General features: G+C 44.3%; 1 protein-coding gene across 1 annotated transcript in view; it reads left to right on the plus strand.

Annotated features, from left to right (window-relative positions):
* The first annotated feature begins 1214 nt into the window (after nt 1-1214).
* The window catches only part of sema3d (sema domain, immunoglobulin domain (Ig), short basic domain, secreted, (semaphorin) 3D), a 57429-nt gene continuing 42919 nt past the window's right edge, over nt 1215-15724 (plus strand). The window contains exons 1-2 of the mRNA XM_080761547.1: nt 1215-1497; nt 12864-13109. Of these exons, the coding sequence (XP_080617673.1) occupies nt 12929-13109 (181 nt within the window). The 5' untranslated portion in view covers nt 1215-1497; nt 12864-12928. The remainder of the gene's footprint in view (nt 1498-12863; nt 13110-15724) is intronic.

The following is a 15724-nucleotide window of genomic DNA, read 5'->3' on the forward strand; positions in this document are numbered from 1 at the left end:
CTCCCTTGAACATGGGCTATCTATTTGTATTAATTTACAGTAGAATCAGGCTTGGCCGAGCATCTACGGAGTACATGCTCGTAGATGCTCGGCCAAGCCTGATGCACTGCAGAGGATTCAACCTCCTGGCGGTGGTTGGGCAGTTGCTTTACCCCAGTTACTTTGCCAAGTGCACTCTCCAATTAACTCTATCACAGTAAAGCAGAAATTAGAAACAATTGTATTCCTCACCAAGTCTCATCATAACTTGGCGTGACCCCTGTGTGGATAGTAAAACAAAACAAATGTGTTAATCTACTTGTGCCTGTCTCTATATTGTGTCTGTGCGGTCCAAATAAATGTGTTTACTTAGAAGGCACAGTGGGAACGTAGTCAACGTTCTCTCTCTCTGTGTGTGTGTGTGTGTGTGTGTGTGTGTGTGTGTGTGTGTGTGTGTGTGTGTGTGTGTGTGTGCGTGCGTGCCTGAGACATACATTGAAGACATCCCACCCTGCTGAACCTCCTCTCTGAACCCAAACACAGCTGTGGGTCCTGCTCGTCATAAGGCCGAGCCAGGACCACATAACGTGTGATCTCTGTGTTCAACCACATCACTATCAAACTCAACCCTCATATCAGCGTTAAGCCTCAAGCCTACAGTTACCGTATGACAGTGCAGTGTCCTTCGCTGAAAATATAAATATAAAGTTAAATAGCAAATATAAATTCTTAAACATTTGGATTATTAACCTAACATGCCTAACATGGAGGAGCAAAATATATAGGCTAACGAGGACATCTAGATGGAGGGCCTATCCATCCATGGACTGTTTGTTTACTACAGTAAACCGTTGGGGTATAGGAAAATAAAATGATCATTGTTGTTGAACCTATCACTGGACAACTTAATTAACTTTTCACATGGGAAAACAGTGGAGTTCATTGTCTCTTCCACTCAACTGCACCGAGTTGAGGGACTTGTTGTCAGTCTGATTTGACATTAGTTTCTACAGTCTACTTTCTGCACTGTAGTGTGGTGTGTTGACCACAGCAGGGCAGTTCCCTCCAGAGTCCTCCAGAGAGAGAGAGGGAGATCTGGCAGTGGTACAGATGCTGAGGAGGAATCACCCTCTAACGCCTCCCCTCTCGCAGCAGCATAATTTAATTGGGAGTTTGCCGTCTGTCTCCCGGGGCGAGACCTGGCACAGATTCGACTCATCCGACCCACACTGCACACACAACACACGCGCGCGCGCGAGTGCACCGAGAGTTCACGAGCGTTGGCAAAACGTTCGGTTGTGCAAGTGACTGACAGGGGGAAGTTGTGAAAGACATTTTATTTAATTCCGTTCACATTTTATAGGGGAGGAGGAGGGCTTGCCCTGCCCTGCAGTGTAGTAGGGTAAAGCAGCGCGCCGTGCGCCAGGCAACAACAGTGAAGAGAGACGGAGTTGCGCGCTACACGTGTTGAGACTTTTTTGCGCTCAGCTATAGTGAAGATCAAATTCCAGATTTCAGGTAAGCAGCTGATTGGAATAATTAAGAGAATTAAGGTCTGAGGCAGAGCCGAGAGGCTGGACAGTGGACACGTCACGTCCATGGTGCGGACCGTATCTTTCTTACTATCTTAGCCTATATAAACTGGTAAACTATTATAGGCTATAGGCGGTTGATTTTTGTATAAAATAGTTTTTGCCAGCCCCATTGTTAATTAAGGCTGCGATTTGTTGAAGAAGAATGTTAAACTATCAGGTGAAGGGGAGAATTAGGCTAGCATATTGATTTCTGTTTGTGTAGCTGCAGGGTTGCCAGGGTAGAATAATGTTTTTGATGGCATCCACCCAGCTAGCATTTTTTCCCCCCTTGCCATTTCATTAAGTGTTTAATCCATATCATGATTGCTAGTGCTATACAGGCTAGTGGATATTGTTTTATATAGTTTTATATAGGCTATTATTAATTTATTATCTCACCTGCATGCTTTATTGAATGTGCGAAAGTCATCTATGGTGAAGTGTTGGAGAGTTTGGAAACTTTTTATTTGTTGACAGACTTCAGCTAGCCCTCTCCTGCTTTCGAAAGTGCCAATAGCTCATTATGGTGTGTGTGTGTGTGTGTGTGTGTGTGTGTGTGTGTGTGTGTGCGCGCGTGCGTGTGAGTGAGTGACAGAATCACCAGATGGACATTTCGAGTTGTGATTCCTTTGACCACACAAACTTTCAATATAGGCTCTAGACATTTTTTATATTAACAGCACATTTATTGTGATAAGTCCAGACTGATATAATACATATCAATAATGAGTTATAGGCTATAGCCTATATCAATGAGTTTGAGTTATAGCACTTTCAGAATGTTGGGGGGGGGGGGCTCATGTTTGGACAGAACATTTAAATTAAAAGGGGCCCAAAAATCCTCCTCTGATTCCATAGTAGTGCCTATTCCTATTAAGGATGTGTGTTGAATGTTAAGTTATTAATGTTCATCGTTAAGCACATTCAACTCCGTACAGAAGCATGATGATTTAAAACTGGTTTTATATGAGACCTTTGCATACTATCCATGCTGCCTCTTAGAATGGTAGTAAGTGCACGGTTACACCTAAATCTTACAGATGAGGGAGACAGAACTACATGCAAAGAGCCTGCAGAGATGATTTCAAGAACCCGGGGATGTTTATGGTTTTGTACCTTAGAGGTTTGCTCAACAAACTTGATAAAACTATATATATATATCTGTCCAAATACTTTTAGTGCTCTATAATTAAATCAGTTGACAGTTTGCACTTTGACCCCACGTCACTTCACGTCCAAAGCAATAAGAGCATGTTGCCTAAACGTTGAACAATATATGGTTGTGAAAATACTGCAGATGTCAGTGTACGATTGAATGTTTGTGTATGCTATGGTTTTGCTCGTCAGTGAGTAGTGTGTGGGGAAGGAGAAGGACCCTGTCATCAATGTTTAGTAGACTGGTTATTTAGCCACTCTGCTCCTAGCCATATATCTAACAGCTTCAAGGACCCTTTCTCCGCCTAGCGCTCTGCTTAAGGTTTATCTAACACCCTACTAGGAACTGTGCTATGTGGTTGACACGCTGAGGGAGAAAGACGGAATTGGACAAAGGCAGGCAGAAAGAGGTAGAGTGTAATAGTGTTTGGGGTCGGGAGTCAGGGGGGTTAGCAGAGAGTAAGCTAAAAAGAGATAAAGTGAGAGAGAACTGCAAAGTAAGGCATTATGGCAAGTGTAGGCAAGTCAATGTGCTTTTAAACACATTATAAAAGGACATTTGCATTCAGCAAATAGGTACAAACTATTATTATTTTTAATTAATAACTAACTATAATTTAAAAAAAAATCAAATAAATGGCAGCTGCAAACAGCATGTTTTTAGCTGTCGTTATTTCAAAAGAACTGTGATTGCAGCAGACCTGCAAGTTTGCAGTTTTGGCAATGCTCCAGTAGTTTTGATTAGCACGAGACAGTCAAATAATGCATAGCAAATTTCTGCCTCCCGGCCAAGGATAGACTCTAATTCAAAAAAATAAAAACTCCTGTGATTTGTGTTCTTTTAAGTACCGTCCAATCATTATGTCACAACAACGGAGCTGCTGTCAGGCAGACAGCTCTGGCAGCTCTGAGCTCGCTCCAGGGCCAAGAGGACAGGTCCGGGCCAACGTCGGCCGATGAAATCACAGTCCAGAAATTCTTATTGTACCAAGATTGTTAAAAAACAAAAGCTCCTGACCATGAAACCACATATACTTTATGGCTAAGTGAGAATGTCTCTCGGTTTCACTTCCGTGAGAGCTCTGGACTGCATGGTGCGACTTGGAAAGCAGGCAGAAGATAATGAGATCATTTTGTGGTAATGGTGGTGAGGGTGTGTGTCTATGGAGGCTACGGCCTACGTGACTATGTGTGTGTCTATGGAGGCTACGTGACTTGGGTGCCTCACCCCTATGTGATGGAAGAAGTACTATACTTTACTTGTACTTAGACCTGAAGTCGATTCTACAAAATGTCTTCTAAATCATGACAGTTTTCTGAAAAACTGTGGTTCTCAAACTATTTCATGTCAAGGACCCCAAAAATTAACCCCATCTGAAAATATGTTGTTACAGCCCCCCCGCCCCCCCCCCCCCCCCCCCCCCCCATTTGAGTTAAAAACGTTCGCCCGAAAGAATATATTCAAAGATTTGCTCACAGTTAAAACTTCTATTTTCAAATGGCATGGCAGTGTTAATGTTAATGCATGTAGTGGTGAATGTGGTTTGTAATACCGGTAATAATAATCAAAATCTAAGAAGAGATCAACTAAAGTTGTCTTATACTGTCATATACAATATCTTGTAAATACTGAAGAAAGTAAAAATATGTCACAGTTGTACTTCTTGAGAGTAATTGCACTTAAAGTTACTTTACACCACTGGATCCATCATTTAATACCATAAAACGAATCAAAGCATCAATATTCGTGCTGTACGTGTTGTGAAAGGCCTGTACAGCTGCTCCATTCCTGAAGCTCTGCTGAGCGTGTGTGCCGGGAGCGCTTTTTTTCCCCCTTCCTGGACAGTGTTGAAAAGTGAAAACTGAATGCGTGCTTTCTCTAAACTCTGCAGCAGGTCTTATGGGTTGTTAAAACAGTCCGTGTTCTGCAGAATATACTGTAAACCGGCGGCCCGCCCCTTATATGGTGAGGTTTCCAGACCGCCCAACACCACCACCGACCACCACCACCTCCCATGACCCGTCAGAGAAAACACACGGGGAATGGTACCTTTACTTTGGACTCTGATGCTATAGTGTGTTTGGAGAGTCCACAAACGACTAGGTGCCAATGACTTGCAGACAGACAGCCCGGCTGGGTTCACATCACAAACCCCCTCACTTTTTTTCTCTCCTCTCATCTCTTTGGAGCTGGACTTTCCTCCACAAGAATTATCTTAAAGAATCACTAAAATGAATGAAGACAGCCAACTAAGTGCATGCTGCACGTACCATTTCTCACGATTCTTCACAAAATGAAATTGCAATCTATAGATCTCGATCTATTGCCTCAACAGTGCAGCCTTTCCCAGGGGTGAGAAAATGTTATCCACAGAGTCACTTCCCGTATAGCGGTATAAGAGACAGACAGTATAACTCTTGAGAAGTGTTAAGTGCACGGAAAGGTGTATACCTTCGTACCCTCAGGGCAAATTGAGACAAGGGAGAGCACTTACGGCCGTCAGTCATTTTTGTCACGCCCTGTTGACTTCCATCTGCCAGCCTCAGGATGCTATTAGGTTACACACACACACGTACGCGCATGCATGCACGTCTCACACGCACGCACGCACACACGCACGCACGCACACATGATATTTCCCTGTCTAATGTTGTGTTGTGTATGGTTACTTTGTTGTTTTGTTGTTATCATTATCATCACCTTCCATACTGTATGTAAATACTTCCTTAATGTAAACGAAGTCCACACCCACAACACCAGAGGGAGTGCAACAAACCATGTACAACCCAGATTCGGCACAAACAAGGGACTAAATTATTTTCGCTCCTATGCGACCAAAATGTGGAACGCCCTACCAACAGTCATTAAGACATGTGAATCCCTTGGCTCCTTCAAAACTGCTCTCAAAGGGCACCTACGGATGGCTGCAATTCGAAACTGGCCTCTGTAAAAGCTGAATTTTTATCTGGATTGTACTATGTTTTTGTATGGACGTGGTGTTGGGTGCCTGCACATATGCACACATGGCATCAAACGCATGGTGTTGTGTGCAGGCGCCCTACACTCTGTCTTTCGTTTTCTTTTATCCCCCTGTTCCCCTCACTGTATATATATTTTTTTCCCTTTTCGCTTCCTATATCATGAATTCCTGTTCTGTTCTTTAACTACATAGAAGTGTCTATTTGTTTGTCTCTAAATGTTTTGATGAATTGAACAATGTGGACCCTGTTGTAAACAAGTGTAAGGCTTAATTGGGTCGTCCACTCACAGTTAACAGGCAAACTGTTAATAAAGATTTCAATCAATCAATCAATACAGTGTACATGTCAACACTTTTCCATTTCTTTTGAATGGAATTAGACCCCAGATCTAGAATCACTGAACCCCTGCTGCCCAAATCCAACCCCTACTTCAGCTTTGCGTGCGCATGTGTGCGTGCGCATGTGTGTGTGCGCGCACGGGCGCATGTGTTTGTGTGTGTGCAGGGCCGGGTGGGACCTAGGTGGCGCTCCAAGCAAGATCCATAGTGGCCGCACTCGCACATGTGCGGAGAGAGGATTTAATACATTTTATTTTTAACTTACCTTTGTTGTTGAGTGATGCTTGGAGTTGGACGCCTTATGCTTGCACTTTGCAGGCAGTCTGCAGAATTAAAAAGTAGAGCCATGCTGGATCACCGGACACACTTTAATTTAATTAATTCCACCTGGCCGGCACCCTGAAAATACTTTGTGTAAAAAATCCTGGACGTCTGGTCTTGGCAACCAAGTAAAAGTATAGAGCTCTTCTCCTCTGCTTCACCACAGCCGTGGCGGCATCATCACCATCCCCTCCTTTATTATTATTAGTCCTTTTCCATCTGCAAACAACTCGAACAAAGTGAGCCAACGTGTCATGGTCTGAGAGTAGTTCAACTCAGTCTTCAAATATCCACACTAATCCTTGTGTCCAATCCAATGTTGTGTGGGTTAGGGTTAACATAAACATAACATTATGTTACATAACATTGTGTGTCTCTACACAATTATGTTACCTGCTTCCTGTTACCTGTTTCTGGTCATGTGACCCAAGCAACCAACTGGGTTGCCAGTTTGGTTAAGTGTGTCACGACATCACCCACTTCAGGCAAAGAGTGCAGCAAATGAAACATTGTTGTTGTGAGGAGCAGAACAGGGGTGCAAAGTGTATTTATTCTTGTTTATTTGTTCAATGGGGAGGGGGCGCCTAGTCACCCACCAGAGATTTTTTTTATTTCTTTATTATTATTATTTTTCAATTATTTAAAAAATATATATTTTTGAAGTGCTTCAGTGGAGGACCTGGAGCACCCCAGGCCGCTGCATGCGTGCCCCACTTGTCGTGTGTGTGTGTGTGTGTGTGTGTGTGTGTGTGTGTGTGTGTGTGTGTGTGTGTGTGTGTGTGTGTGTGTGCGTGTGCGTGTGCGTGAAACAGGCAGCAGACACAACCTGGCACTGTGTCAGGTACACATGCGCTTGCTACTGTAGTGTAAAGTAGCTGAGGGCTGTCTTTCATTGATAGAGAGGGGAAGGATTAAACTGCAACATTAAACGTACAAAATGGGCTCTTTAACAAAGGCAGCGCAAGACTATTATCTGGCGTTGGCTGTATTGTGTTTCCTCTCCGCCACCACTCGCCCACAGGATTCTCTTACTGACTGCTTTCAGACTTATAGATAGCAGCTTGGGGGCCCCGGCCAGAATGCGGACAGACAGGCCGACCTCGGGGCCTGGAATCTTATCCATCCTCCTTGTTTTCCCCCCACAAAGAGATTTGCCTCAATTATGAAACGGAAGGAATTCCTCCTGGAATGTCCTCTTTTTTCCCCAAATCTACGACCGCAACCGCAACAATTGCTTTCATTGAGACTTCATGTCGAGTCACTGGTGCAGATTGAGTGTTGTTTTTGATCTGACCTTCTATGAAGTGACGCTGTGATTATGTGATGATGAACAGGGTTCCGAGTGATTTCCTTTGGAGAGAGAAAAAGAAATCCCCCCTGGCTAACTCTGACATGAGCTCCTATCCAGTTAGCTGTCAGCTTGCACTGTATAGCTGTGTGAGAGGCTTTCTTTAACCAGACATCCTGTGGCTCTATGATTTATTGGATTTATTATAGATGAATGATTGTAGTAAATACAGCCTGTTCCTAATGGCACTGGATCAACATGATCCCTCCATGGAGAGATATTAGATATCTTGGCCTAGCGCATTTCGGCTTTAGTGTTGGTTCATTATTTAGGTTGACGTATATTGTACCATTTTATACTTAAGTTAAAAGCATGTTTGAAATGGGTTCTCATGTGTAAGATGATATTTTTGTAATCCATTTAGCGTTCAGGGTTACAGTCCTCCGTAATTTCACCAGAGCATTCTGCTGGTCTGATATGTACATTGTGCAATAGAGATAAGGATAAGGATTCGGTAATGTAATGTTCCTGATTAAAAGCCAGAACAATTTCTCTCTCTATAAGAGACACTTTGCTGGTTTGTTTTTTGTTAAGATTTGAGTAAACAAGGCTAAGTATTGAGTAGAGACTGAGACTATAAAAGCCTTTGTATCATGCCGCTCAAGGCAGTTTCATGTCCTGATCTGGGCCCAAAATAATTCCTACAGAGAGCTTATGGCAACACTTAGTAACTCTCAGTCAAACATGTGGGATGAGGGGAATTATATGTCACCATGCCGATAACCACAAGATCACTACCGCGGACAGGAGTAGCACTCGCCCACAGTAAGTAAGCACAGACGCACAGAGGAACACACGCACGCACAAACACGCACGCACAAACACACGCACGCACGCTTGCACGCGCGCGCACACACACACACACACACACACACACACACACACACACACACACACACACAGTTAGAGGTTCAAGAGGTGGAATAGCGGACATTCGAGGTACATATTACTCAAGTGCTTCTGAGTGCCTTTTCGACATGTTAGTAACCCCAGTCGGTTTGGCTTTGTCAGTCCCATTCTAAGTGAATTTGTAAAAGGAGAAACAATTATCAGTCCTTTAAAATGTATATTGCAGCCTCAAGGCCATTAGAATATGTTATTTAAGTTACTGCAATGTTATTATGCTCTTCTGTAATGTTATGTTTTCTTCTTTACTGCTGTCTATAAGTGGAGCTACAGCCCATAGAGACAATTTAACGTTCCAGTTTATGCCTTAGTTTATGTTTTGTCCAAACACAAAGAGTACAGTCTAGTGGCGGCCATGCACTTTCCCTCCACTAGACATGAACTCACACAGACTCACAGGGGAGCATGCTTGCTTAAACCCAAGGTAGAGAAGAGAAGGAAAAAAAATGGATGATTGACTGTTGCCAAGAAAAACAACTAATGTCCTGAGAGCCAGAAACAATTACCTAAGTTATTATGCCAGGGCAGCGCCTGTGGTCTGGGAATAAAGACAAATAGTGGGACTAATGTGCTCTGTCCTGCGGAGATGGAGGGACGCGATAATGGCGCACACTGCAGGCTACCTCAGTGGTCGCTAAATGCCTCATTAAGGGTGGTCTGTCTGTGGGTATGCCCCCTGGTTAGTACACATCTGCCCCCATCTGCTCCTTATATGACCGCTGACAAAACAGCACAGATCCCGAGCGTTAATTTTACTCGCGTAAAAATGGGCTGCTATAGCACTCAGTATTTCGCTGTGATCCTCTGCTGGCATTTCAGTGCCGCAGCTCCTGGGAAGTCGGGAGGCATTTCAGTGTCCTCTCGTCCACTGGGTCTTGCTGTAGGTTGGCTAAAAGGCTGTGTTGATGGATGGTTGTGGTATGCTGCTTGAGCCAAAACTGAGAATGTCTACTGTAAATCTGAGGAATTGTCAGCTGAAATTGTCCGCTGTTTAAGGAGAAGCCAGCAGCACCGTAATTAGTTGTTACCGCCAGATCTGTCACCATGCAAGGCCATCGTGGTCGATTCCCCCACAGAGCGCAGCCCCGTTCTGCCAAACACAACACGCACTGTAGACCTCCAGGAAACAGGGATGTTAGCTTAACACACTAACTATAGCTGCCTAAATGTTTCTCCTTTATCTCACCTTTCTTTCTTTCTCTCTCTGTCTCTGTCTCTCTCTCTCTCTCTCTCTCTCTCTCTCTCTCTCTCTCTCTCTCTCTCTCTCTCTTGTCTCTCTGTCTCTCCCCCCCTTTTTTCTGTGTCGTTCACTCTCTTTTTCTTCATTGTCTCTATAATCCTTTTATTTATTTTTGCTCACTCCCCAAAAATGTCTCATCCGATCTGCGTGGCAGTGCGTCCTGCCCATATTTCCAGTTGATCTCCGGGTGTCAACTCTCTCACAACAGATGGAGTGTGTTGATAAGCCCCCCTCCCCCCCTCCTCTCCAACACTAGAGCCAGCTCCTTTGTTAGGGGCCCCAATCTTCTCGAGGGCCACTGCACGGTCTGTGTTGCTGATAGATGTGTGTGCGCTCAGCGGTGGTGGAGAGAGATACATTACATGAACTTTCCTCACATGGGCGCAATCGTGTCACCGTTTCCACCCCCCCTGACCCCCACCCCACCTCATGTTAGGGAGGATGGCCCTCATAACCTCACCATCAGTCTCACACACACAAATGTGCCCTCTGCTGAGACGCATGGATGCACATATTTAAACATTGCAAACGCACGCACACACACACACACACACACACACACACACACACACACATACACACACACACACACACACACACACACACACACACACACACACACACACACACACACACACACACACACACACACACACACACACACACACAGTGCTAAACAGCTGCTGATTGACCATTCATCAGAAACAGCCCTGTATCTCTGCTCTCTAACCCTGAGGTCTTCTCAATTTGTCTGCCTAAATAAACACAAGTCTATTTATCAGCGTCTGATCCTCTTCAATTTGTGGCTAGCAGTGTGTAGAACAGGGGTGCCCACACTTTTATGACTTGAGAGCTACTTTAAAAATGACCAGCTCAACAAGATTTACCCACCGAAATAATTATTATACCATATGCTGAAAATATGCTGAAAATATTGCTGAAAATATGTACCTGAAGGGGCTTCGGAATAGCGTAGCTGGCGCCTGGCGTTACAAATGCAGAGCGGGAGAAATGGAATAGGTAGGGTTTTTTTGTATGATTTGTAATGCCAACGTTTTTGTGCACAGCAACACTCACAGCAAAACGAAATATTGAGCTGATAGGCCATATTTATATCAATCAAGTCACCTTAATTTAAGTGGCAGATCCTAAAAATAGTTTTTTGAATATTTAAATTAAATATTCTTTAGGCATGCCATGTGATCTACAGTACCTGCACAGCCTTTGTGATCTATACTGATAGATCGCAATCTACCTTTTGGGCACCCCTGGTGTAGCGGCATGATCTTGTTGGCTATAGTGCATGTCTCTGTGTAGCGGCGTCTCTCACGTGGCGTTGCCTATCATGAACTCTGGCATGATCTCTGATCTCTGTCACGAAAGGGACCAAATGAGAATAAATGAGGTGAAATGGTGTCTCTCTGACGAGGGACGGCATACCAGTTTCATCATGAACTGCAAGTGTATGCGGTTCAGTCAGTGTGTGCTGCCTGGTGTGAGTGCCTGTCATGGTCGATGTGAATGTGAGTTTTTGTGCGGGCATGCCGGGCAGAAGTTTTTGAACATGATTATATCTGGCCACCTACCATCATTTCCCCCCAGCCACACACGCACACTATTTGTCAGAGGTACGTGTGTGCATTTGTCATCTCTGGCCCAAGTGTCAAATTCCCTTAGGCGTTTTCCCAAATACAGCTAATATTTGAAACATGTGAGCCATTCATTTAGTTTGGACAGTGTTTATGCTGTCCATGGACAGGTTGATGTATGTTATCTATGCTAGAGGGGTGGACAGAGAGGAGTGAGGGCCGAGAGGAGGGAGGACGCGCATTCTTCCGATGCATTCATTCCGTAATTCCTCACCCTTGATTGGCTGGTTAATAAGTAGCTCGATAGGTCATGCGGAATGTGTGGCGATGCAGTTCTATAAGCCAAGCCAAGCTATACTGCAATTTTGCACAGCAGAAATTGTTGGACAAATTGGAGAAAATGGCAACGGTATAAATTCACGTTATCAATTAAACTCCCTCCAAAAAAATCGAATGAAGATTTACCTCATTTTTCCATCTTGTAATTCCTCATATGTGTGGTGTAGTGTGGCCATTCCTCAAGTTGAACATGCTTACAAAAAAGTCAATGTCCCTTTACAGAGCATGTGCTGCTTGCTCCATTGATGCTGGCCATTTTTCAGACAGTGTTGACAAATGCGGTACTGCCGGACCTAATGCGGCGTGAAGCCCCATGAGGCAAGACCCGTCCCATTTATTATGGCACATAAAAGAGGAGCTGACAGGGTCATCGGGCTAATGCTGAAACTATTAGCCAGAATCATTTAGGTAAAGAATTTAAAAAGCGAGAGAGTATAAGAATGAAAGAACTGTCATGGTTTTACCATGTGAAAGGAGGAAGAGGTGCCAGAGACGGATAGAGAAAGCGCCTGTGAGAGAGAGAAACGCGTGAAAGAGCAACAGTTGTCTGAAGGATGGTAGAATGTCGCCGTTTTGTTGGCCTGACCTTTTGTTTTGAGCAAACAGATTTAGACGCGACACAAAGGGAAAGTGGGCAACCGGCAACAGCTGATGAAGGTCTGGTTAAAGAGAGAGGCATGCCTATAGGGAGCCATGGTGAAACAGCTGAATGAATGCTCACAGCAGAGATGTGTGTGGGGTTAGAATAGACTTTACCCTGGCTGTGTGAACTCACCACACACGCACACACATGTGCACAGACACACGTACCGTACTCAGTAACATGTACTGTATATACACACGAAGTGTCCTTGAGCGAGGCACAGGAACTACTCCTGATGAGCAGCTTGGTGCCTTGCATGGTTACTCCCGCCGCCGTTCTGCTGTCGTGTGAATAGGTGAAGTGCTTTGGAGAAAAACACTATTTAAATGAACCATTTACGTTTTACGCACGCACACACACACACACACACACACACACACGCCACAGAGACACCATACAGCCACCTCCCTAGCGTGACCCTTGACTGATGTTCTCCTTTCCTCTACCAGGAACATAGACCAGGGTGAGAGTGTATACATCGACTGAGAGCGCTCTCTCTCTCTCTCGCCTCACCATGAAGACAGATGACTCCGAACGGAGTCTGAATCAGGACCAGAGAGGTGGAGGGAGGAGTCAACAGGCACCATCCCACCCAGCAGGGATACCGTTGATGGGACTGATGTTGCTGCTGGCCACCCTCCCTGCTGAGGCTAGCATCCAGCAGAGTGTCCCCAGAGTCAAACTCAGCTACAAAGGTACGAGTTGAAATACTGGATTTAGGATTTAAAATGAAACATTAAAAGTCTTAGAAATGTAACATCATTCACGGGTGGTGTGGTTAAGATAACCGTGTTGACTTATTTTTTTTTTCTTTTTTTTGCTCAGTTGGTCAGTCTCTCTCTCTCTGTTGCACTCTCTGTCTCTCTCAGGTATTAAAGTTCTCAGTTGCTGATTGTGTGTGTGGCACACCCGAAATAGGCGATACAAGCTATGAGATTGCTATTTTGGGTACACGTCATGGCACAGACCCAAGAATACAGTATATCACCCATAACCTCTCTCTCTCTCTCTCTCTCTCTCTCTCTCTCCAGAAGGAAAGGGAAACAGAAGGAGATAAACACACATTAATGTGTGATTAAAGTAAATGGGGTTTAAAACAGGACTGTAAAACAGAGTGAGAGATTTAAGGCTGCCAGTTGGGTTAATATGCTAACCCCCCTACTAATTCTTCTGTCACTGACTCCTGATGGACCTGTGAATGTTCTCTGGGCTTCTCATATAAAAAAAAAAGTACGGAATCCCTTAATCCTCCACGGTGATGTAAATCTTCATTGCGTAAACCTGCAGTCAGGTTTACGCTTTGACATATTTATGTCGGCACTGACCGAATGGCAAATATTTGTTTTTAAATAAATATGCAGCTGATGTATTGTGGTCATATATTCAGTGTGCATTTCATTCTGATGCTCCCAGCTCCCGGGACTCTGTCTGTTGTTCAGTCTGTCATAGTGTGTATATATCAGCCTGTCCCAGTCTACGGTGGCAGTGTGCATGGTGCCATATGTGTTCAGTGTTAAGTCAACGCAGTCTGTTTGCTTTGTGACACCATGGGAAAGATATGTTATTGGTCCCCTAAAGCCTTTTCCAAACTCTGGTGGATACTTACATGCAAACTCTCCATCCATCACTGGCCACAATACAAACTCTTCTTTTTTTTTCGAAAGAAGAGGGCCGATCTGAGCAATCAAAAAGAAAAAAGGACAGATCGAGTGTAAAATCAGGGTACTTTATTCATATCAAAAAGGTTAAAAAGCCAACATGTTTCGACCCACTGGTCTTCATCAGGGCAAGTATGAAGCAAGCAAACAAACACTGGTCCATATATACAGTAGGCCAAAGTGAGACAGGCTAGTCAGGCAATCTTGTCCTGGCCTCCTCCTTTTAAACCTTTTTGCGTGCTCGGATGGCTCATTTTCTTTCAAGTTTTAGTCTCGTTGATCCTAGAAGCACCAACCGTATGTTTCTAACTCAACGTGTAGTCGTCTACCTCCACTCAGCACCTGGTTGTTCTCTAATCTTTTTACTCGTCGTGCGTGAGCCTGATTTATTCTTCGTCGTGCGAGGGAGTATAAATTAAGCCTTTAAAGTAGCGCCTAATACAAAGCACGCACATGAACCGTACGCTCCTGCTCCGTGAAATTGAATCCATGCTGTGACCTGAAAAGTAAACTTGCAACCTCCCGACTCGACGGTCGACGGCCTCCCAAACCCAGCAGGTCTGAAAATAGATGCACATTTACGTCCTAAGCGTCCATTGCCGTCCAACATAAATATGTTTAAGTAGCAGCATGCAGGGAATAATGACCGCTTGGAGTTAGTGTTTATTCAGCAGTTCAGGCCAACGACTAAGCTCTGTGTGGTTTGTGATTGTCCCATTTCATGTTGGTTCAAAAGCAGAGAAGTCGATAAAATAAAGAAGATTATTTGTTCATTTCACATATGATTGCACACTAATGGACCCAACGTTCCCAGACAAATGTGTTTCTCCATTATTCTATTTGGAATGTTCCTCAACAGTGAGGTGCTGAGAGGTGTTCTGCTGTACAGTATATCGCCCATTCATTTGTGAGAAAGGCCATCGAAGCAAGTAAAGGTTGCACGCGGACCTCAGGGGCGCTACAGCAACAATGCCCATGTTTGGCACTCGCAGTTTGGTTGACCGAAGTGCAGAAGAATCCATCCAGAGTGAAATCATGTCTGGCCCGGTGCACACATCATGCGTATACATACGTCTTGTCATCGTCTCGTCAGGACACGCTCTTCAAAAGCCAGCACCCGCCAGTGGGGATCATGCACTTCAAACATCACATCAGCCGCCTATGGAAACAAGGCTCACGGTGAGTGAAGGGCCCAGTGATCAAAGTGTGGAATCATCCCTGATTGAGTGAACACCTCCAAAACAACCGTGTGGACCTAGAGACGGATGAACTTTCCTCTGGATAACCCCGCAGGTCTCGTCCACCAGTACCATTTTTTAAGAGCTGTCCAAGTTCAGGACTTTTCAGTAGACATGACGTTGTAAAATTTGGCAACGAGCCTTTGAAAATTTCAATATTTCGTTTAATTTATAGTACAACGTGGCCCTGTGCCTAAATAGAAAGCAGCATCATCTGGTCTTAATGTAAATATTTTTATTATGCAGCTCTGCGCAGTTGTTTTTCATGCCTTTGTTCTTGATGTGCAATGAGAGGAACGACGTTCGACCACATGTGCACAGATGTATGAATATAGGCTCTGTGGCCTATATATTAGACCCATAAACCATGGCTCAGAAATCATAGGCTATATAGGAGGAGACAAATAAGACGAA

This window comes from Protomyctophum bolini, assembly GCF_963924005.1.
Source record: "Protomyctophum bolini genome assembly, chromosome: 4".
NCBI classification, from domain to species: domain Eukaryota; kingdom Metazoa; phylum Chordata; class Actinopteri; order Myctophiformes; family Myctophidae; genus Protomyctophum; species Protomyctophum bolini.